This window comes from Mastigoproctus giganteus, chromosome 12 (assembly GCF_048544385.1).
Source record: "Mastigoproctus giganteus isolate SK-2022 chromosome 12, ASM4854438v1, whole genome shotgun sequence".
Lineage (NCBI taxonomy): Eukaryota > Metazoa > Arthropoda > Arachnida > Uropygi > Thelyphonidae > Mastigoproctus > Mastigoproctus giganteus.
The window spans coordinates 19930850-19954762 of NC_143586.1; the positions used below are offsets into that span (position 1 = coordinate 19930850).

Below are 23913 nucleotides of genomic sequence, written 5' to 3' on the forward strand. Positions count from 1 at the left end.
TGCAAAGACTTCCCTTTCCTTAATTAAGAAGTCCTTATTGAAATACAACATAGAATGTAGGAAGAGAAGTCTTTTTTCAAAATTTGAATTGAACTTGTTTTAAGTTTTTAATTGTTTTTTTAAATTGATTTTTTAATTAATGTTATTACTGTAATCATTTTGCATTAATTTTATATTCATTTATTTGCTGGAGAGTGTCATTCAGAAGTGTTCTATGTATCATATTGAGGTAAATTTCTCTTATTCTTATACAAATATTAAAAAAAAAAAAAAGAGAAATATTCAAACTTAGCCATACTCTAAAATTTAAATGTGGGACAGAAATGTAAGCATGCACTTTAACATTAAAATTAGTACTCTTGCAATTAAAAAAAAAAAAAAAAAAAAAAAAGGTAAAGTAAGCCAATCTTGAATGGTAATTTTTCAACACTCTTTTCAAATTCAGATCCATGTTCAAACTCAGGTTTTTTTTAAGCCTATTTTCCCTGGTGCAGGTGGTTTGTGAAAATCTGCTGCAAATTTTAAAAGCTACTCTCTCACACAGCCACCGCAAGTGGGTAGGCGAAGTAAGCATCACTTATGGGCAGCAGTTCAGGAGGGTGCCAAAAAAATTTTTGATATATACAATTTGGACATCTGTTTAACAAACTTCTTTATAATTATTTTCTATTTTTCTTTTTTTCTATTTACAGATTTTTTTAAAAAATTGCCCTGGGTAATTACATTTATAATAGTTTCAGTAGAACAAAGAAAATTTGCATATAACGAACGGATTACGAGAGACTTTACTAGGAACACATTGTTCGCACCTCTGGCCTACAGGCAATTGAGTCAATTAGTGTTGCTGCTAAGCACAAATTAAAAGCCAAAGGGATTACCATTCTTGCAACTTAGTGTTACCCTTAAAACCTAACCAACCGCCTGTCCCACATACCCAGAAATTGCGCTGGTCATCTGATTGGTTTTATAGAATCAGATGCTCAACGTGACTTCCATCGTTTACCAGTTTTCAACATGGCAGACAAATAATTCATTTGAAATAAATACAGTACATGAAATTGCAGACACGTTAAGTTGGTTATCTAGATCTGTGTTTTATATTTATATTTTGCAGTTATAAAATTTTCTTTTTCTTCAAGTTAGCATTAGTAGAGGCATATTATGCAAGAAAGTAAGCTTTGCAGCATCAGCCAAAAAAAAAAAACAACTTCCATTTCACCCCTCCTTTCATTCGAAATACCTGTCCAGCTGAGCCTTAAATTTATTTAGGCTATCAACTTCCACAACAAGGGATGGAAGTCTGTTCCACCAACCAACTACCCGCTGGCTAAAGGCAAACTTCCGCACATCTATCCTGTTCTCTGCCCTCAAGCAGGTTCAGGGCTCTATTAACGCCATGATTCTCTATCTTGTGCTATACAGTACTTTTAATTCCTGCATAATTTCCTCTTATCATCCAATCCCTCGATCCAATTCTCCTTCTCCCAACAGTTCACTTTCCATACATCTGCTCCTCAATCCCTTCCCTCTACATGCTTTGTCTTCTCAATACAGGTCCTATAAAGTTATTTTCTCCCCTTAATTCTTTACTAACTTCTCCCTCTTGTACTTTCCTCAAAATTTCATTACTCACTCTGTCCACCCATTTCACCTTTTCCATTCCCCTTCACACCCACACCTTGAAAGCTTCTAACCGTCTAATATCCTCTTTTCCCAGTGTTCATGTTTTGGAGCCATATAGTAAAACAGTTCATATTAATGTTTTCACCATTTGCTTTCTTAATTCCTTCTTGTAATTTCTTCTCAATAGTTCTTTTCTATTATTAAATGCCTCTTTACCCATTGCAATTCTTGTTTTTATTTCTTTAAAGCTTTTTCCATTTTCTGTCATTATGCTTCACAAGTACCTGTATCTGTCGACCTGTTCCAATATTATTCCATCTAATGTTACATTGATTCTTCTTCCTGGCCTCTTTGAAATTAACATAACCTTGGTTTTATTGCTACTAATCTTCATATTTTACTTCTTTATTGTGCTGTTCAAGATCTTCAAGGAGCTCTGTAATTCTTCATTATTAGCAATCAATATCTAGTCAAAAACTGTTCTAAAAAGAAACGAAAGGCAATGTTTTGCAAAATACAGATCAGATTTATGCAAATTATATCAGTCTAGGATTAACTTCTATCACTTTTATACTAGATTACAAAATTCAAAGATGAGGTTAATTAGCATTACAGATTTCAAACCACACAAATATGTAACAAATCAAGGAATTTATTCAATATCTAATAATGTAGTAATCAATTAGTCATTAATCATTAGAAGAAATCAGAAAATGAACTGACTGGGTTATCAGAAAACGAACTTAAGCTAAGAATATTTAAACATGGCACAGTGAAATGCTACACCCTTTTGAATTATAAGTAAAAGTTTAAGAAAAGCTGTGATAATAACATAAACAGCAAATAAAAATAGGAAAACTAAATATCTCTAACTATCATAAACTGTTCTACAAAGAAATGGAATGCTTTGTTTTGCAAACTACAGATCAGATTCATGCACAATATACCAGTCGAGGATTAACTTCTATAACTTTTAACTAGATTACAAAGTTCAAAGATGGTGTTAATTATCATTAATGATTTCAAAACATAAAATATATAAATAATCAAGAAGTTCATTCAATACCTAAGAACAACAGTAATCAATTAGTCATTAATCATTAAATGAAATCAGAAAATGAACTTAAGCTATGAGTGTTTAAACATGGTAGAGTGAAATGTTACGCACTTTTGAATTACAGGTAAAAGTTTAAGAAGAGACATAACAATAACAAACAGAAAGTAAAAACAAGAAAGTCAAATATCTCTAACATAATAGGCTGTAACAATATCACTTGTTCAAAGAAATAACAAGCAATAAAAAGTAACAAAGAACCTCTCCCTATGATTAGATCTTGCCCAGTTTTGTGCTTCCAAATTTCACTGTGGCAAAGGGAAGGCAGACAAAATTTCACTGTGGCAAAGGGAAGGCAGACAAAATTTCACTGTGGCAAACAGAAGACAGATGACAAAATTTAAAATTGACACCAAAATGCTATCTGAATTAAGAAGTCCCAAAATGAATTTAAAAAGATAAAAATGGAAATGTGAACTTCAAATATTTAACAAATAATGTTAAAATACAAATCCTTACCCTCTGAGGAGTATGTATGGGAACTGAAGAATCTACATCACTAATTGGGAATTCTATACCTTTCTGCTTAAGATCTGTGTACACTTGAAGCACTCCCTGCATTTCTGGATTGACACGAAAGGCCTCAGCCCAGCTCTATAACATGATTTTCAAAAATAAATATTTAACAGGCTGGTTACTAGCAAAGGCAAGATCATTTTATTAATTGTTTTATTTATTATTGTTTCTAAAATGACAGCAGTTATATTTTTGCTATTAAGAAGGATAGGAATAAACTACACAATAAAATCATCCACACAATTCACACTAATAAAATAAAATTGCCTATACAAGGAAATGATTAAAAACATTAAAACATGCTGTGTTAAAAATAAAACATACATAAACTGCCAGTACATTGAAATAACTGAAATAATAAAAAAAAGAAGAGGATGAAATCTTTAGCTTTCAAGAAAAGCTGTTTTTAGGAACATGCAATACTGTCTTAACCATGTCCATCCGTCTGACTGTTCATCAATCAGTCCCCAGAAGCAACTTGACTCCCAGTGGATGGATTTTTGTATAATTTCGTATTTGGGCCTTTTAAAAATATTTTCAAGCCATTCTAAATTTAATTAAAATTGTACCAATAGAAATCCAGCAATTATTATTTTTTTTAATGCAATTTATATATAAAAAAGAAATTCATAGATTAAATGTAGTTGTAGTATAACATTGTTAGTTTTAGAACAGTCCATGCATGTTTTATATGTATTGTTACGTAAGACACACTTGTAAAGAGATACTTATAGAGAGAGAAGGTCTCTGTAGCCAAGTGGTCGGGAGCAGGAGTGCAGTAGCACATGCTCTTTGAGTAGACCGGGGTTCAAGCCCCTGACTGCTAAATACAGTCGATCTGCCAACCCGCACAGAACCAGCGTGGCAGATTATGGTCCATTTCCCTCAACATGAATTGTTGAGGCTTCCATCCTGCAGTGGGTTGACAATGGCTGTGGTTTACCTTTATATACAGAAAGAAAATAAACTAAAAAAAAAAACAAGTTAATGTCCACAGTGCATTACATGTCAGGCATGTTTGATTTTTTTTTTTATTTTCTTTTTCTGCAATTATCAGAAATGAAAAGTAAATATCTTTTTTTTTTCCCTTATCAATTAAGATTAAAACTTTATAGAACACTTAATGAAACTATAGTTTTATGTTCTCTAAACTTAGCCATTCAGTTTAATTACCATTGTATATTTTTTACTCTCCTCTCGTAACTTTTTTTTTTTTTTAAGTCTCTTTTCTCTCTATATACAAGAGGTGGGTAAAAAGTCTAACCTCTCATAGAAGGAATGCTGGAAAGTTGTGAAATTCCATTAATTTTTCAACATAATCCTCCCCTTAAGTAAACATATTTTCTGAAGATCCATTAGCTTTCGTAACTCACTCAAACCAGTTGTTGACTGCATTCTTCACAGCATTGTCACTGTCGAATTTCTGTCCTTTCAAATCCTTTTTGACATTTGGAATAGTTTGATGGAGCCAAATCCACTGAGTAGAGCAGATTCTGTAATAACTCAAAACCAATGACACACAGTGTTGCCTTAGTCACAAATGCTGTGTGCACTAGTGAATTGTCTTGAGGCAAGATGACTCCTTTTGCCAATTTCCCATGCCTCTTGAGCTTCAATTTCTCATGAAAACATCTCAGCAGGTTAGAACAATACTCAGCATTGATAGTGGTACCTCATTCCAGGAAACAATCACCACTACTGAATCCCAGAAGACAGATGCCATAACTTCCCCAGTCAAACTGCACACTTAAAACTTTTTAGAAGAGGAAAAAGAGAAATGCTTCCACTGTTTCCATTGTTTCAGGTTGTTCTTTCGATTGTTTCGATTGTTCTTTTGTTTCAGAGTCAAAGTGTTGCACCTGTATTTCATTCATAGTGACATGCCACCCCTAAAACTGAGTATCATTAGCTTGAAAATGCTGCACAGTCTCATGAAAACACTTCACTCTTTGCCACTTCTGATTTTCATTCAATACTTTAAAGACCTCGAAGAAACCTTCTTCATTCCTAAGACATTCACCACAATATCATGAGCTTGCTCATGGAAGAGGTTGAATGTTGTCTCAATGTGCTTCGATGTTATTCTGCTGTCTTGCATGATCAATTGCAGGTGTTGACAGATAAATATTTGTATTGACGATTTATTGTAAACTCTACTGACTTGGTTGTCGTGCCGGAGTATAAACAGAAAATTTAATTTAATTTAATTTAATGTAACAGGCCTCCCACTGCAGGGTGCATCTTCAACACTGTCTCGTCCGTGCTTAAATTCTGAAACCCAGTTTTTGACAATGGCATAGGAAGGACAAGATTCCCCTAATGTTTGCTGCATGTCTTCACGAATTTCTTTGGCAATATTCTCTTTAGATGATGGTACTCAATGAATGTGTGGTGTTTGATTCGCTCAAGTCACCATCTTCATTCACCTTCCATGCTTCAACACTTTCTGTAAAAGAGAAAAATATAGTTACAAACCTGAAATTTTCTGTGACCGCACAAGAGTCACAGCATAGATTGACAATATTTTGTTTACAAAAATTTTTGTGATCTATATTGGGCTAAAAACTTTTCAATCCCCCCAATGTATATGCATCTCTTCACAAACAACACCACATTCACAAGTCATACATAACAATATATGTGAAGTGTGCACAAACTGTCTAAAATTAACAATACTGCATTAAAACTACATTTAATCTGCGAATTTCTTTTTTACATACATATTGACTGTATGGAAAAAGGAAATAATATTTCCAGATTTATATTTGTTCAATTTTAATGAAATTTGGAATGGCTTGACAAATATTTTTAAAAGGTCCAAATATAAAATTTCATGAAAATTCATCCACTACGACACGCTTTTTTGTCTTCACAGGTGAAGACAATAGGTGCTTATCCGTATATATATATATATATATATATGCAAATACACCCAATAGATTATACAGGGAAACATTAATAAATATTATACACTTGTAATTAAATTGAATGACTAAGTTTAGAGAATGTAAAACAATAGTTTTATTAAGTGTTCTATAAAGTTATCTAGGTAATTAATTAATAAGGAGATAACTATATTTACTTCTATTAATCACAGACAAAGGGACAAATTAATTTTAAAATTTTTTCTTAAATCATATAATTTAAAAAAAAAAAAAAAAATGGACACACCTGAAAATGTAATGCACTGAATACGCTAACTTGTTTTCTTTTTTTTTTTTTTTTTTTAATCAGCAATATACCTAGAACCGTGGTTCCCAAACTACTGAGATTTACAGACCCTTTCAAAAATCAAAAAAGTTTACGGACTCCTATATATATATACAGTACATTATTAAATTTAAAAACATTACAAACTACAACTTAGTTCTAAACAACATGTTTGTAGACTAACTTCCTTTGCATTCAGGCCTGTACATATTGTATAGTTTTATACCTCCAAGACTCTGTCATGTCTCACAGTGTGGAAAGCTTGTGCCCATGGATTGCCTATATACGGGGGATTTATGTTATTTGTCTTGTCTTAATTATTGTTTATTTTATTTTATTTTTTATCTTAAAAATAATATTTTGATTTTAATTTCATTAGCATTGCCATTATTGACTTAAACACGAGGCAATTGTCCAGTCATCCATCCAGGGACCAACTGTGGTACAGGTTTGCAACCCTGGACAGCCTGAGCACTATTTTATTCACCTCCATTCCAATTACTTTCTGCTGTTCTTTTTCTTTTTTACTACATTTTATTTCTTGTGAGCAATTAGGCTGGCCGAAAGCAATATCGAGATGCTATTTCTCTACTATTGCTACTTGTTTCTTCTATTACAAAGTTGTCTTTTCCACACTACTTTAAGTTTTGTTTCTCCCGCTGCTGGCTTTTGCCTCATCTATTTAATTGCTCACTTCACATGGGTACAGTTCACATGGGTACAGTTCCTGTTTATGAATTCCCACACGAGGCCACTTCGACCGACATATATACACTGCACATGAACATTCGGCTCTCTCCTTTGATCCCCATTGACTTTCAATGTCTTCCGGTCCATACAGACAGTAAGTTTTCTTGTTTTGCCCCCCCTCTTACATTTCTTATTTATATTTCATTCTTTCTCCACAGGATTCTATCGACATGAACTTATTTATTATTATTATTTTTTAAAGTTCGTTTATTCTTTTATTCTTCTTCCTTCTAGTCTCTGTCGGGTCGGCTATGATGTATATGTATACTTTTTACGTGCAAATCATAACAGAAACAGAGACCCGGCTTATTGCGGTGGCTCCTACGATTTTCGCTACCGATCCCTAGATGAAGTAGTTAAAGTCCTAGGACCCACAGCTTTAGGTACTTACAATAATTATGCTTATATTAATTGCATTTTATTTCAGGTAATTTGTTTTTTAGCATACAGCTTCTCTCAATTCTTCCATGGTTATTACACCTGATAGCTCAGCTCCCCTACCAAATACACTGATAATTACCTTTTTGTCTATATACAGTATATATATATTTTAAATTAAATAAAATAAAACATAAGCCAGTAGTATGGCAAAAAGGGTTTCTGGGCTACTATTTATATCTTTTCTTTCTTTTCGTTTGTTTGTTTATTTGGGTTATTTTTATGTTAATTTTTGCTCTACAGTTTTTGCCATACTGCTGGCTTATGTTTTATTTTATTTAAAATATTGGATGTATTTCAGCTTCATATGGAGGAATTGCATGTCGCTGCCTCTAATGAATGCTTAATTATTTATTTATTTATTTATTCACTTTATTATAATTTAACTTTATTTAATATAATTCAATGATAATATATTTCGGCTTCATATGGAGGAATTGCAAGTTGCTGCCTCTAATGAATGCTTAATTATTTATTCATTTTATTATAATTTAACTTTATTTAATATAATTCAATGATAATATATATTTCGGCTTCATGTGGAGGAATTGCAAGTTGCTGCCTCTAATGAATGCTTAATTATTTATTCATTTTATTATAATTTAACTTTCGTCAACATTTAATATAATTCAATAGTAATGGGTCGATATGCTAATTTAGCAACGCCTGTGCCGCCATCTATTTTCCTTTTTTCTTCTATATAAGCTGATTCAGATTACAGTACGTCAGTGGTGTGGCTCTGCTCTAGAGTGCTGTCTGTTCTATAATTTATTTTTCGCTGCATAAGGACCACCGCCGTACAAATCCTCTGCATTGGAGGAGGAGGAGGAGGGAGGGTGAATTGGTACTTCGATCTTTTCACCATGGCGACGATTTGTATAGCAACTGAAATGCAGCGATTCCATGACCATTATTGGCCTCGTGGTCCTCTGTCGATATGGGGCACGATGGTCAGTCTATTTTATTTTAATTTATTTTGATTTTGTTATCGATTGGTAGTTCCTTTAATCCTCTTTTGGTGATATTTCACGTCTTTCGGAACTGGTACCTCTCGGGGGGGGTATTGCTAAATTAATATGTAATTGGCATTATCCTAAATTTTGTATAGTTTTTGTTAATTGGATTTAAAGTTCGAAATTATACAAGGGTTTCTGGGCTACTATTTATATCTATTCTTTCTTTTCGTTCATTTATTTATTTATTTGGGTTATTTTTATGTTAATTTTCACTCTACAGTTTTTGCCATACAATCCAATATTTAATTTAAAATATTGGATGTATTTCAGCTTCATATGGAGGAATTGCATGTCGCTGCCTCTAATGAATGCTTAATTATTTATTCACTTTATTATAATTTAACTTTATTTAATATAATTCAATGATAGTATATATATATATATATATATATATATATATATAATAAAAGCATAATAGTATTAAGAAGCTAAGTAATCATAGAGGGTGGAGAGAAACAGTACGAAAAAGAAGATAATGTTGATTATGGATCAGGGACACTGCATTAGCAAAACATACCCTTCAGCCATAATGTATGTATACAAAGGGTACCAGGAAAGTTTTGCAATATGACGCAACAATGAATCACAGGAAGCTGCTTGTTGCTGCATGTTGAGACATGTTCATACATGCATAGTAGCCGCCGCGCCAAGTCGATGAGCTCAGTTATTCATTAGTAGTGAGAGTGTAAAGTGCTTGCGATGGCATCGTGGTCACGAAATGAGATAAGGACAGTTTTGCGGTATAATTTCGTGCGTGGTTTAACCATAGACCAGTGCTTAGAAGAAATGACTCTTGCACTAGATGATGATTGTCCACATTGTACAACGATATTCAGGTGGTATAGAGAATTCCAAAGGGGAAATTTCACTCTGGAGGATTCTGAGAGGCCGGGAAGGCCACGAACGTCAGTTACGGAGGAAAACGTTACTGCTGTGAGGAAAATGCTTGACGGAAACAGGCGAGTGACCTACCAACAGATAGAGGATACTTTGGGCCTAAATGCACCAGCAATTCGTTCGATTCTGCAAGATCATTTGCACGTGAAGAAACTTTGCTCTCTCTGGGTGCCGCATCAACTGACTGAAGAGCAGATGACACGACGTGTGACTTGGTGCCGGGAGATGTTAAAAAAGTTTGATAAGGGACAATCTCGGTATGTGAACAACATCGTGACAGGTGACGAGACTTGGCCGTACTATTACGATCTGCCGACCAAGGCTCAAAACAAAGTTTGGGTCTTTGATGATGACGACACACCCGTAATTGTCAGAAAATCCCGATCTGTAAAGAAGAAAATGATAGCTGTATTTTTCAAATCGAGTGGAATTGTGGAACGTGTTTTGGACACGCAGAAGACAGGCACAGCTAAGTGGTATACTGAACAATGCCTGCCTAAAGTCATTGGATCTATGAAGAACCTGCGGCCAAAGTCAAGAATGGACACCTGGTACCTCCATCACGATAATGCTGCAGCTCACCGCGCCAAAGCCTGCACCGAATATTTGACCACGACAGGACTGAAACTTCTCGAGCACCCTCCCTACAGTCCAGACCTTGTTCCCTGCGACTTTGCACTGTTCCCGCATGTGAAAATGAAGCTAAAAGGGAGGCGGTTTTCCAGTGATGAGGACCTTCTACGGGCTTGGGACAACGAGTGTGCTTTACTCCCTAGTGAAACTTGGCAGAACTGGTTTAAAGATTGGTTTCGGAGGATGGAGAGGTGTATTGAATGTAGAGGAAATTACTTTGAAAAAAATTAAATAAACAAAGCTGTATTGCAAAACTTTCCTAGTACCCTTTGTATATACAGGGTGTCTCAAAAATACATGGCATAACTTCAGGAATGACTTCCTCATATGTAGACAATAAAAATATTTTATATCAACATAATTAATTAACAGTACATAAAAAAAATAAACATGTTGACGATCCAATGTTATATTCTGCCATTAAACTCCTAATTAAACTCCATTCTAATTTCTTTATTATATCAAGTTTAGTCTCCACGTGTAGCAAATAAGGTATGTTCATGTCAGACGGCACCTGGGATTTCTCCCATCTCCGCTCCATGGGTGTTGTCACAGTGGTATTGTCACCATCCCCACAATGGGTGGAAAGGGGCTAGTTTGAATCCTGTCGGTGATGCGAGGAACTTTATTCACTCCGCGGCTGAGTTAGTCAGTCTCAGGCATAGATAGCAAGGTTTTTGCTGGATGAAACCTCCCAGAAACTGGGAGGTTTCATCCAGTAAATCAACCATAGAACATACACAATTTACAGACACAATACACATGGGTATATCAATTAACTTTCTGGGTGACCCTAATGTAATAGTTTGGATTATATCAAGTTTGTCACTAAGCTTTAATGTTGTTCTTTTCTTTTCTGTATGAGGTTTATTAACTTTAGGGGCCATAATGAGGTGTTTTTAATTTAAAATAAGTGTAAAACAGCAGTATATCAGTACAGAATTCACTTTCAAAATGGCGAACGTAAACAAATACAGTAATCACATGGTCCTTGAGGTTGTCACAGACATTCTTTCAGATATGCCAGACAAGCTGTACTTGCTACCTGGGGGTCTAAAATGCTGATGGAACTAATATTCGGGTGACACTCAAATCAAGTGGACCCAATTTCAGCGAAGTCCGGACGGTCTGCAACAGCCAAATCCTCTGCTTGCATCTTCATGATGATGAGACTATTAGTAATCCTGGGTATAACCCCCATGCACAAGCACACTGCAGGTGTGAACCAACGTAAGCAGGGGTCGAGGTGAGGTACCCACACCATAGGGAGGAATGCCACCCCTCTGTGTTACCAGGCAATACTAGGTGGTAGATGACTCATCAACCAGTGCAATACCACCACTTTGTTTATTGGAGGCTTGAAGTGGTGGAACCCACATTTAGTCTCCAGAGCTAAGTTCTAGTCAACCCTTCCCCATCTCTTTCATCAAGCAGTATGACGGATGACTATTGAGGTTATGGACTTCATTGCAAGATTCAATCTTTCTTACATTTCGACGGTATAGCTCTAAAACGGAGTTCGCAGGCTGGCCACTAGTTAGTACACTGGACCGAACCTGTTGGTAACTCTCTAGGAGGCTTCCGGAGTAGCTAGTGTATAATCTTGCTGCCTCTACTCTGCCGAATAGTGATTGGAGGGAGTCTGAGTAGTGTGTATGTGGCGGGGGTGGGGGGCATTGTCAAGGCCACATTATGTCAAGGATCTGGGTATATTCTCACAATATGTATGCCATATCCAAAAATTTCATTACTTCATAACAGCATGTCCCCCCCCCACACTTTTTCTTACTATTGAATAAACCATGAATTGTCAAACTAACAGAGTAAGCTTATCTGCGAAAAGATCTAAACCTTCCAAACACTTCCTAGTTCATTTCACAAATATACGTGGTCTCAGTTCTAATCTCAACGATGTCCATTTCCACTTGCAGTCTGCCAAACCCATGTACTTTTTCTGACATAATCTCAGTTATTGGTTGATTCAACTACTGCTTGTCTCAGTTGCCCAAATTATTCGCTGTATGATTCCTTTCGCCTCAAAGGGGGTACTGGGCATATGTCCATTCCAATATTCCCTGTCAAAGACTTGGTAATTTGGAATCTCCTTTTTTCAATCTTCTTTGGATTAAAATCTCTCTACCTCATTCTGTCAAATTCATCTGTTGTCTCTACCGTTTTCAACAACTTCACTAATCATTCATTTGTAACTCTTTGACTTCTCTTTGCAACTTGACTTTCTCCAGTCTAACTTTCCTAACAGTGAGGTAGTTTTCCTTGGTGATTTTAATGTTCACAACTCCAGATGGCTTCCATTTTCTAGTCACACTAACCCAGCTGATTGAGATGCTGAGGCTTTTGCAATTACTAACGACCTCGCACAGATTGCTAATTTACCTACCAGAATATTGGACAATCGACGCTTGACCTTTTTCTCACAAACAACCCTTCTAAGTATATGGTCGAAGTGAGTGGTCCTTTAGGCATCTCAGATCACAATTTGGTGGTGATTGTCTCTTCTCCAATGGAACCATTATCTCATGGCTACTCCCAACATAGTGTTATTTGGCATTACAAGATTGCAAAATGGGATGACCTTCGATGTTTCTTTTCTTCTTTTCCTTGGTCGGATTACTGTTTCAAAACGTCTGATGTCAATGCTTGCTCAGATCGTGTCGGCGAAATTATTCTTGTAGGAATGGAATCCTTTATTCCACACTCTAATTTAAAATCTCATCCTTTATCTAAACCTTGGTTTTCCAATAAATATACTAAGGCTGTTCAAGAGAAGGATGCTGCATATCGTAATTGGCTTGTTTCCAATTCTTTAGTTTCATTTTTCTGCCTACATCAAAGCTCACAACAATTGTAAAGCAGTTATTAATCGGTCGAAACTAGAGTTTGAACAGGCTAAGAGTAGAAAACTTGCTTCTTGCCCTAATGATAGCTGAGCATTCTGTTCTCTTGCCAAAGCTATTAGCCACAACTGTTGCCCATCTCTACTCCCCCCTCTGTCAAAACCAGATGGTTCTGTTGTCACTTCAGCCAAGGATAAAGCTGACTTGCTAGCATCCCATTTTTCTTCCAACTCATGTATTAATGATCTTGGTAACACACCTCCCACTATTCCCAACACGCTCCATTCAATTCCTCCTGTGGTCTTCCATCAAAGGGATTTTGACGAATCTTGATGCTAAGAAAGCTCCAAGTTCTGATGGTATTTCTCCACTTGTTCTCAAAACCTGTGCTCCTGAACTTATTCCTGTTCTTTGCCACCTTTTTTCATTTTCTTATTCCAAAGGTGTTTTTCCTTCTGCTTGGAAACTTGCTCATATTCAGCCAGTTCCTAAAAAGGGTTGACAAATCCCTCCCATCCAAATATTGTCTCATTGCAATTACTTCTAATCTTTCTAAAGTAATGGAAAAATCAATTAACTACCAACTCTTAAACTACCTAGAAACTTTCCATCTGATCAACAATCGCCAATATGGATTCCATCAGTTGATCCAATGGTGATATTCTGGCTTATGTTACCCATTTATGGACAAATTCAATGGAAAAGTGCGGTGAAACCCAAGCAGTTGCTCTTGACATCTCAAAGGCTTTCGATCGTGTTTGGCATAAAGGTCTTCTAAACAAGCTTCCATCTTATGGTTTGCCAACTGTTTTTTGTAATTGGTTATCCAGTTTTCTCTCTGATCGCTCACTGAGGGTGATGGTTTTTAGGAGCATTAGCAACTAAGACCATATTGCTCCGGGGATATACGGTGGTCATTCCCTGACCTTTCCACATCCTCCGTATTTGGTGGTCGCAGGCTCGAACCCCAGACTAATCAAGAAGCGTGTGCTACACACTGCTGCTCCTGCCCACCTCGCTACGGAAGCACCGAGGGTGATGGTAGATAGCTTTCTGTCTTCTAACTTCTCCACTAATGCCAGTGTCCCCCAAGGTTCAGTTCTTTCTCCCACTCTTTTCCTCTTGTATGTTAATAACCTTCCATTGACTGGAAATCCTATCCATAGTTTTGCTGATGATAGCACATTGCATTCCACTTTCCAGTTCGAGAAATCTTGCCCTGTTCAATCAGCTTCAACTTCTTGAATATCCGCTACCAATTCCTTAAATGCCGATCTCCAGGTAATTCCCCAGTGGGGCAAAGACAACTCAGTTGATTTCATCCTTCTAAAACTCAGTCTTGTCTTATATCTCACAAAAAGGATTCTTCTGCTCCTATACTTATCTTTTGTGACACTCTGATTTCTAGGCATGATGATATATCTCTTTTTGGGATTACCCTGACTTCTAATCTCTCTTGGCACAAGCACATTACAAATATTGCTTTCTCTGCATCTAAAAAACTTTGTTTTCTCTTTCGCTCTCGGCGTTACTTTTCTTCTAAACAGCTGTTCGCTCTGTAGAAATCGCAAATCCACCCTACCATGGAATATTGTTCCCACATCTGGGGCGGTGCTCCCAAAACAGGCTTCTAGATTCCAGTTAGGTTAATTAATGACTCATCTCTAACAGAGTCTCTCCACTCACTATCAAATAGACATACTGTTTCTGCTGCATGCCTTTTCTACAGATACTTCCATGGGCAGTATCTGTAGAAAAGGCTTCTATAATTCCCGCTCTCTTTCAAAACAGTCCAAACATGTGCCGCCACCAGCCAACATCCATTTACTGTTCAACTTCAAACTCACAGAACCAACTTTTCATCTTCCTCGTTTATTCATTTAACTGCCGTTTTCTGGAACCTTTCTTCATACATATTTCTTGAAAATTACAGTCTACAGAAGTTCATGTCTAATGTCAAAAGGTATCTTCTTTCATCTTCTCAGCCTCCAACCCAAGCACAGCACCAAGCACTATAGGTTCTAATACCTCTCATATTTGAAGTTTTCATAAAAAAAAAAATTAACTTTCTGGGTGATCCTAATGTAATAGTTTGAATTATATCAAGTTTGTCACTAAGCTTTAATGTTGTTGTTCTTTTCTGTATGAGGTTTATTAACTTTAGGGGCCATAGTGAGGGTTTTTTTTAATTTAAAACAAATGTAAAACAGCGGTATAATCCATGATATCGGTACAGAATTGACTTTTAAAATGGCAAACGTAAACAAATACAGTAATCACATGACTTGCCATTTTCTTTTTTTTTTTTGGCACTGCAAGACATCTGCACTGTATGTAAGCATCCAATATCAATGTGCCATTAGCCCTTATTTGGGGTGCTGTTATTTCTACTGTATCTGTTATTTTATTCCACAAGCAGTCTATATATATATTTCATTTTTAACATTGCCAATTTTAGTTTTTAATCATTTTATCTTTGGTTTAGTAATGAATTTCATCAGGCAGTATATGTAAGCAGTGAATTTTATCAGATTTTACATATAAGTCAGTACTGGAATAATTTTATATTGAGATACATTCTTTGAACAGGAAACTACCAAAAAAGATGCCAAAACTTAGCCTGGAAAATGTTTTATTGTCCAAATACTAAAGAACTTAGAAATTAGATATTTTTAGTTCCAAATGGAAATGTTTGCCTGACAGCAAAAGATTAAGTTTAGCTACATTAATTTCATTATTAGGTATATCGCCCTGACATTCTCATAGAGCTCAAATCATTTTATAAAAATAACAGAACATTCTTAAATTACCTGGATCAGAGTTAACACCTTCTCTTGAACTGCAGTAGGTGGATCATTTTTTGGTCCAATAAGCTTAACTAATTCTTGAACAAATTCCTTTTGAGTGACCAGTAAATGAAACCTCTTGCCACAATTCTTAACACATGTTTCCAAAACCTGAAATTATTATATTAGCAGAATCAGTTTTTTGTTCTTATATACAATTATAATGACATTTATCTGTTTTGTTTTTAGAGAATATTTTTTGTCCCTACAAAATTTTTTGTGTGACAGCACTACTGATGCAAGGCAATAAGACCTCACTCCCAAAAAAAAAATTCTATGAAAAATAATTCAGATTTATTAAACACTGCAAGTGCTCTCCAATTCTGATCATCAGCAAGGTAAAGAAAATTTCTGGATCACCAGCCATGTACAAAAGCCAGATTTATTATGAAAGCTGACTACCAGTAAAGGTCAGTAAATCTCTCTATATTCAGCACTATTTCCTTTAATAGCATATCATTAGCACAATCAATTTTGCTCTTAAAATAAAACCTTAAATATGAGATGTATGAAATATATCAGTTTCAAATGGTTTTCAATAACATTGTACAATTATTGTACAATGTTATTGAAAAATGATTTTCCAATAATTGCATTCTATTTTTTTTTTCTTTTGTTTATTTCTATTTGTGTTTTATAGAGTAATTCTATAAAACCTAATCAGAAAAATTGTAATCAAAAATCAGTATCCAAACTTTTAAGAGACTTTTAACAAACAATTAATTATGAATGTTTTTATTCCCAAAACGAAGAAAAAAACAGCTTAAGAATAGGTTTTAACCATTTTGTGAGTATGCACACAAATTTATGTCAAGGATCTATCAACACACACACAGCATCAACAAATTACTTACATGTACAATTATTTCTGTTGAAACTCAACATAGTGGCATAGTGTTTTGTGGAAGGCGCCACCGGTGGTTTCCCACATCTGCACCATGGTACTTTGTGAAGAATTTACAGAATCTCTGTAAAAGCCAGAAAAAAGTGTGGTGTCTGGTTTGTGACAGAGTTGTGCTGTGTTCTGTTGTTCTGTCTCTGGCTGCTTAGCCGCAAGGCCCCTAAGGGAACCCCACGTTGCCCGCCACCACCACTGGGAGTTGAGCCAGGCTGCCCATTATACTCTGGCTGGCCTCCGCCAGGGTTGCCTGAGCTTCCTGACGGAGACAAAAAAAAATAAATAAAATAAAATAAAATAAAAAAAATAAAAAATAAATAAATTAATTAAATAAAATAAATAAAAAATAATAAAAACAAAATAAATAAATAATGTGTCACTGTTGAAACTCAACAGTGACACACTGCCATCTATCATCTGTGATTAGCATTAGCATTAGCAGAGGCATATGATGCAAGAAAGCAAGCTTAATCAGCATCAGCCAAAAAAAAAAAAAAACACAACCACTACTCCCATTTCACCCCTCCGTTCGTTCAAAATACCTGTCCAGCTGAGCCTTAAATTTGTTTAGGCTATCAACTTCAACAACAAGTGATGGAAGTCTATTCCACAAACCAACTGCCCGCTGGCTATAGGCAAATTTCTGCACATCTATCCGACATCCGTCCTTCCTCAATTTGAATTTATGCCCTCTCAGGTGATTATTCTGAGCAAGAGGAAGAATCCCATCGGCATTGAGCATGCTCAAGCCATTCAAAGCCTTATACACCTCTATCAGATCACCTCGCTGGTGCCTAGTCTCCAGACTCTGTAATTTGCAAAACTTAAGCCTTTCTTCGTAAGAGCAACCCTTTGTTCCATTCACTAATCTTGTTGCCCTTCTCTGTACTCGTTCCAGCAGCTCTACATTCTTCTTGAAATGAGGCCTCCAGACCTGTATACAGTACTCAAGGTGTGGCCTGACCAATGCCTTATACAAGGGAATAATCACATCCCTATCCCTGCTAGAAAAATTCCTGTATATCATTGACAAGACACCATGAGCTACTCTTGCAGCTCGTCTGCACTGCTCAGAGAACTTCATATCTGCCTGCACAATTACCCCCAGGTCCTTTTCATTCTCTACCACTGTCAGCGTAGTACCACAGAGTTGATACGTTGATCTGGGGTTACTGTTTCCCATATGTAGTACTTTACATTTGTCAATGTCATGGCTGCTATTATAAATAATAGCAGCCATGTTTATATTTATGACAGTTTTTAAAATTGGCATTGATTTGGTATGTGGCCCCTTTAATAAGCTTCAAAGCATTGTGGGCTTACACAAGCTAAGACTGAAGAAATACTCTGGAATGCAGATCTACATTGATTAGACCATATCATAATATGTATGTATAGATGATATATAAATGTAGAAGATATTATGCAAAGTAAAAAATTAAGTAATGACAAATTTTATTTTCTGTTTGTCTAAGAAGACAATATAGACAATAATCCACCACTCTAATGTTCATGCATCAAGTCAAACCCGAAAAAAAAAAAATCAATATTTAAAAGAACTTATACACATAGCTTTTCAATTTTTATAAACTTCAAAATTTCTTGAAAAAAATTCACTTTGAGAAGGTTAAATATCCTTTTTCAGTGTGAAACATTTTGTAAAAAATCTGTCTGATATGTAATACTGATGATTTATTTTTTTCTCTGTAGTTGTATTGCATTTATAAAAATGTCTATATACTTTCGTTTAAGCAAATAGACATTTCTGATATGAGAGTACAACAGTTTACAATCTTTTTTCAACCATGGAATGAATCCCTTTTGCAAACCCACATTTTTCCAGAACCCCAATACCTTTTTTGTTCTTGCTGTGTCATTGATTTTTAGCACATCAGTGATTTAGACAGTATTGTGCCACAGTGTGCTAGTACTGTATCTGTAGACGTTCACATGTAATTTACAGTTAAAACAAACTGAACACATGCCAATTTGCATGTTCTGCAGACAAAAAAAACCCACAATAACTCAAGGGAAAATGCCCCACTCCTTTCACCTGAGATTGGCTAACTACAGGCCAAAATGAAGAAGCCTATAGAATCATTGAAGAGACTCAAATCCAGACCTCTCCAAAAGAGTGACAAGTATCACCAATAACTCTAAAAACAGTAACATATGTGCATAAAAATTTAAAAAAATTAATTATAAAAAGTTTATGGTACATGTGCAGAATTTCAGGATTCTGAAAAACACAGGTTGAAAGCTATTTAATCTATAAAAATTTGTATCAAACAAAAATGCATCCAAATTTTTAAGTAACTTTAATGATAAAATAAAGAAATAAGATAAAGAAATATCATATGAAAAGAATTTTAAATGCCTTGTGGTGAGTTATTTAATCAGATGTTATTTAATTTAGATGTTAAACTTTAAAAACCACTGGCATTGTGAACTGGCCAAAAGAATTTACAGTGCACCACTTGTTTTGCCACTCAGTGCTTCATATCTGCACATGCATTCTATATTCTGCATTATCTAAAAGAAGAAAAAAAATTTTCTTCTTTGAGATAACGCAGGTACTAAAAGTTTGGTAATTTAAGACCCACTTCTATTCTCACTAAACAAAACTGATAAATTTTTAATTTGGAAAATTATAATTTACATTAAACTAATGTACCAGAAGTAATTTCACTTCACTTCCTTCAGAGGAAGAGATAAAGTGAATTAAGTTAAAACAAACTGTGAATTAAATCTGAAACCAAAATGTGGCAAACTGAAACAGAATATATACTTGCTTACCCATTGCAGCAGGAGAGGAACACATTTACTGTCCTTACTGCTAATTAATAAAGGCATATTCAGGAAAATCATAAAGGGTCTTGTATAGAGCAATCAGGATCCAACTAACTGCAACTTTTCAGGACCCTAGCTGATCTTTTTAGGTTAGACTGCTGAAGGAAAGAGAAGAAAACCCCTGCTGCCAGATAGGCTGTAAGTGAGTTACACCAGTCATTGTTGTTGTTGGTTTTTAAGTGCACCAATAAATTAAACCACACTGTGCTATTGTGTATTACAGAGTGGACAGAAATCATGGAATACCTACCTACCTAGTAAAGGGTAGGCCCACCTTTCGCCAAGATAAGAGAAGTCACATGGTGAAGAATTGAGTCCACTAGTTCACAAAAGCATTCCACAGGTATTTCCATCCATGCTTGCTGCGCTGCTGTCTGTAATTCCATCGCATTCTTGGGTGGAGGATCCAAAGCTGGAACAGACCTTTCCACAGCATCCCAAAGATGCTCCACAGGGTTCATGTCTGATGAATGGGGAAGCTTTTCCATGGTAATAAAATCTGCAGAATGCTCTTCGAACCATGTTCTAGTCACTACGACTCTGTGGGGAGGTGCATTATCCTGCTGGAAGAGTCCATTGCCCCGTGGGTGCATGATGACCATGAAGGGATGCAGATGGTCTGCAAGAATGGACATATAACCTGAACCATTCAGAGATGCATCTAAATGTATCACAGGTCCAAATGTGTGCCAGCTGAACATGCCCCAGACCATTACCAACCATCCACCTCCTGAACAGATCGTTGCTGACATGACAGGTGCATAGCTTCGTGCAGTTTCCACTAGATATGCACCCTCCCACCCGCTCAAAATAACTGAAAATGGGACTTGTCGGACCAGAAGACCGTCTCCAACCATCCAAAGTCCAGTGCCAATGTTCTTTCGCCCAGTTGAGGCATAGAGTCCTGTGTTGGACTGGACTGGACTCTATGCTCTATAACTCTGGTGGGTCAGCAGCTCCCATAACCTATTGCGGCTAATGATCGCCCATGGTCTTGGTAGAGATGTTTCTGGCACCTCACTCATTGAAGTCGGCAGTGATTTCTGCCACTGTCACTCTCTGGTTGTCTGAAATAATGCAAGACAGACGTTGACGGCCACGTTGATCCACCACCTTTCTCCACCCACAGTGCTGTCCACAATAAGATGTTATTCCAGAAATGGGGTATTCCCAATACACTTGATACTGTCAAATGGGTATAGTGCAACTTCTGTATCACCTCCGCGATAGTGACCAATGCATTGGACACCCACTATCATCCCTCTTTCAAAGTCGGTTAACTCTCACAACATTTATCCATACTGACATCGAATTACCATCTACATGAATGCAGTGTACCTATACACCTGCAAAGCAGTGGGTTCGTCCACTAGTGAGAGGGGGTGACAGCATCACGTTGCCCAGGAGCCAGGTATCCCATGAATTCTGTCCTTTCAGTGTATGTCTGCAAAGTGTGTTCAGAAGTAGATTTACATGTTGTGACAGCTTAAAAACCCAGAATAATTCAGGGGAGAAACATCCTATTTCCTATGCCTGAGATCAGCTAATTACAGCCCCAGCTAACAACAGTTCCTGAAGGGAGCCTTTAGAAATTCCTCAAGTCTATGACAGGACTTGAACCAGATATCTCCAAACAAGTGACAAATGGCAAAACCACTATACTGACAGAGACAGTGGCACTATTTATAAGTGCTATGCTATCGATGGAAAATTGGATGACCAGTGAGTGTCCCCCAAACAGATAAATCTTGCTTAAGCCAGATGCTGCTGTGTGGGATGCACTCTTCTACTCTTATGACTCATACAGCATCTTATAATGGGAGAAAGATACCATTTCATATTCCCCCTCACCTGAATATATAATATGAGGAGACAGACTTGAAATGACTATACAAAAATGGAACCAATCCCCATCACTATTGTTTAGCATTAGTATTAGTAGAGGCATACGATGCAAGAAAGCAAGCTTATGCAGCATCAGCCGAAAAAAAAAAAAAAAAAACCCTCCCATTTCACCTCTCCATTCATTCCAAATGCCCATCCAGCTCAGCCTTAAATTTATTTAGGCTATCAACTTCCACAACAAAAGATGGAAGTCCGTTCCACCAATCAACCACCCACTGCTGGCTAAAGGCAAACTTCCACACACATCTATTCTACAACTGTCTTTCCTCAATTTGAATTTATGCCCCCTCAGGTTCATAATGTGAGCAAGAGGAAGAATCCCATCAGCATTCAGCTTGCTCAACCCATTCAAGTCCTTATACACCTCAATCAGATCACCTCACAGGTGCCTACTCTCCAGGCACTGCAATTTGCAGAACTTGAGCCTTTCTTGGTAAGAGCACCCCTCTGTTCCCCCTCACCAATCTTGTTGCCCTTCTTTGAACTCATTCTAGCAACTCTACATCCTTCCTAAAATGAGGCCTCCAGACTTGTATACAGTACTTTAGGTGTGGCCTGACCATTGCCTTGTACAACGGGATAATCACTTCCCTGTCCCAGCTAGAAAAATTCCTACATATCATTGACAAGACTCCATGATCTGCCCTGGCAGCCCGCCTGCAGTGCTCAGCAAATTCATATTTGACTGCACAATTACTCCCAGGTCTTTTTCACTTTCCTGAGTGTAGTACCACACAGTTGGTATGTTTCTCTTGGGTTATTGCTACCCATAAGCAGTATTTTACATTTGTCAAAGTTAAACTTCAGTTGCCACTTCTCAGCCCATTTGCCCAACTTGTCTAGATCCAGTTGGAATAGCATACTGTCTTTACTGTCATTAACAACCCTGCCAATCTTTGTATCATCTGCAAACTTGGACATTAATCTTGATATACCTTCATCAATATCATTGATGAATACACAAAACAACAATGGGCCCAGCACCAAACCCTGGGTAATTCCACTAATAACATTTGTCCATGAAGAGCAGTGTTCAATGATTACCACTCTCTGTCATCTCCCACTCAACCATCCCTTTATCCATTGTAGCAACTTACCCTTAATGCCATACCTCTCCAATTTGTACAGCAATCTTCCATGTGGAACAGTATCAAAAGCTTTCTTGAAATCCAAGTATATGATATCAAAATTATTTTTTTTGCATTCAGTTCCTTTGTGACCACATCATAGTATGCAATCAAATTGGTCAGACAAGACCTCCCTTTAGCAACCCATGCTGTGTCTGAGCTATAACTGAAGTCTTGTCTAGATGATCCTGCAATGCTTCTTTAACCAGTGACTCCATTATTTTCCCCGGGACCACATGTTAAACTAACAGGTCCATAGTTACTTGTGTCACCTTTTGAATCCCATTTGGGAATTGATGATATATTTGGACTTCCCCTGCGTCCAAGAAAGCTCTCATAATTATGGCTAAAGGTTTGCTTACTTCCTTTGCTGCCTCCTTTAATATAACTGGATGGATACCATTCACCCCAGATGCCTTCCTTAGGTTGAACTTCAACAATTTCTTCTCCACTTTTCTCTTAGTTATTACAAAATCACTTAGCTCCCTGATAAACTTCTGGCATTCCCCCTCATTGAATAACTCCTCATGCGAATGTAGATACAAAATACTCATTCAGTTTATCAGCTACCTGAGCATGATCGTCAACAGTCAACCCATCTATGTTAAGTGGTCAAATCTGATTCATCCCTTTCCTTCTAGAATTTACATAAGTAGAGAACTTTTTGCTGTTTTTCTTTGCATCCTTTGCCAAAGATTTCTCGTAATCTGCCTTCGCCTTTGCCTCCTTTTTGAATTGATTGTAGACAAATTTATATCTGCAATAGGCTTCTGTATCACCTGATAATTTATATGCATCCTATACATTTTTCTTCTCTCCCACGAGGCTCATTAATTCATCTGACATCCATTTAGTCCTGAATCTTGAACAGTATTTCTTAGTTGGAATGAAAAGCCTAGCAGCCTCCAAGATTAAGTCCCTGAAGGCTTCCCATTTAGAATTCAACGTTGGTAACATCATCAGTTGATCCCACTGTACAGAATTTAAAAACTGTCTGAGATTCCTGTAGTCACCTTTACGAAAGCAAAAGCCCTTCCCTTTAGCCTTGATGGTAGTTACATCTTTAAGTAATTCCCACATCAGTACATTGTGATCACTGTTAACCAGTGGTTGCTTTATCTGCGAATTTTTAATGCTTGAACAATCACTACTGATAATCAGATCAAAAGTATTACTCCCTCTGGTTGCCTCTCAAACATGATGCTGTAGAAAACAGTCATCCAATAAATCCAAAA

General features: G+C 36.5%; 1 protein-coding gene across 2 annotated transcripts in view; it reads right to left on the reverse strand.

The window, feature by feature from the left end:
* Positions 1-23913, reverse strand: part of LOC150076757 (TOM1-like protein 2) — a 151470-nt gene that overhangs the window by 87141 nt on the left and 40416 nt on the right. For both annotated transcript variants that reach the window (XM_090386236.1, XM_090386235.1), the window contains exons 4-5: positions 15863-16009; positions 3197-3331 (exon numbers count right to left, since the gene is read on the reverse strand). In XM_090386236.1, coding sequence (XP_090242362.1) covers positions 3197-3331; positions 15863-16009 — 282 coding nt within the window. The remainder of the gene's footprint in view (positions 1-3196; positions 3332-15862; positions 16010-23913) is intronic.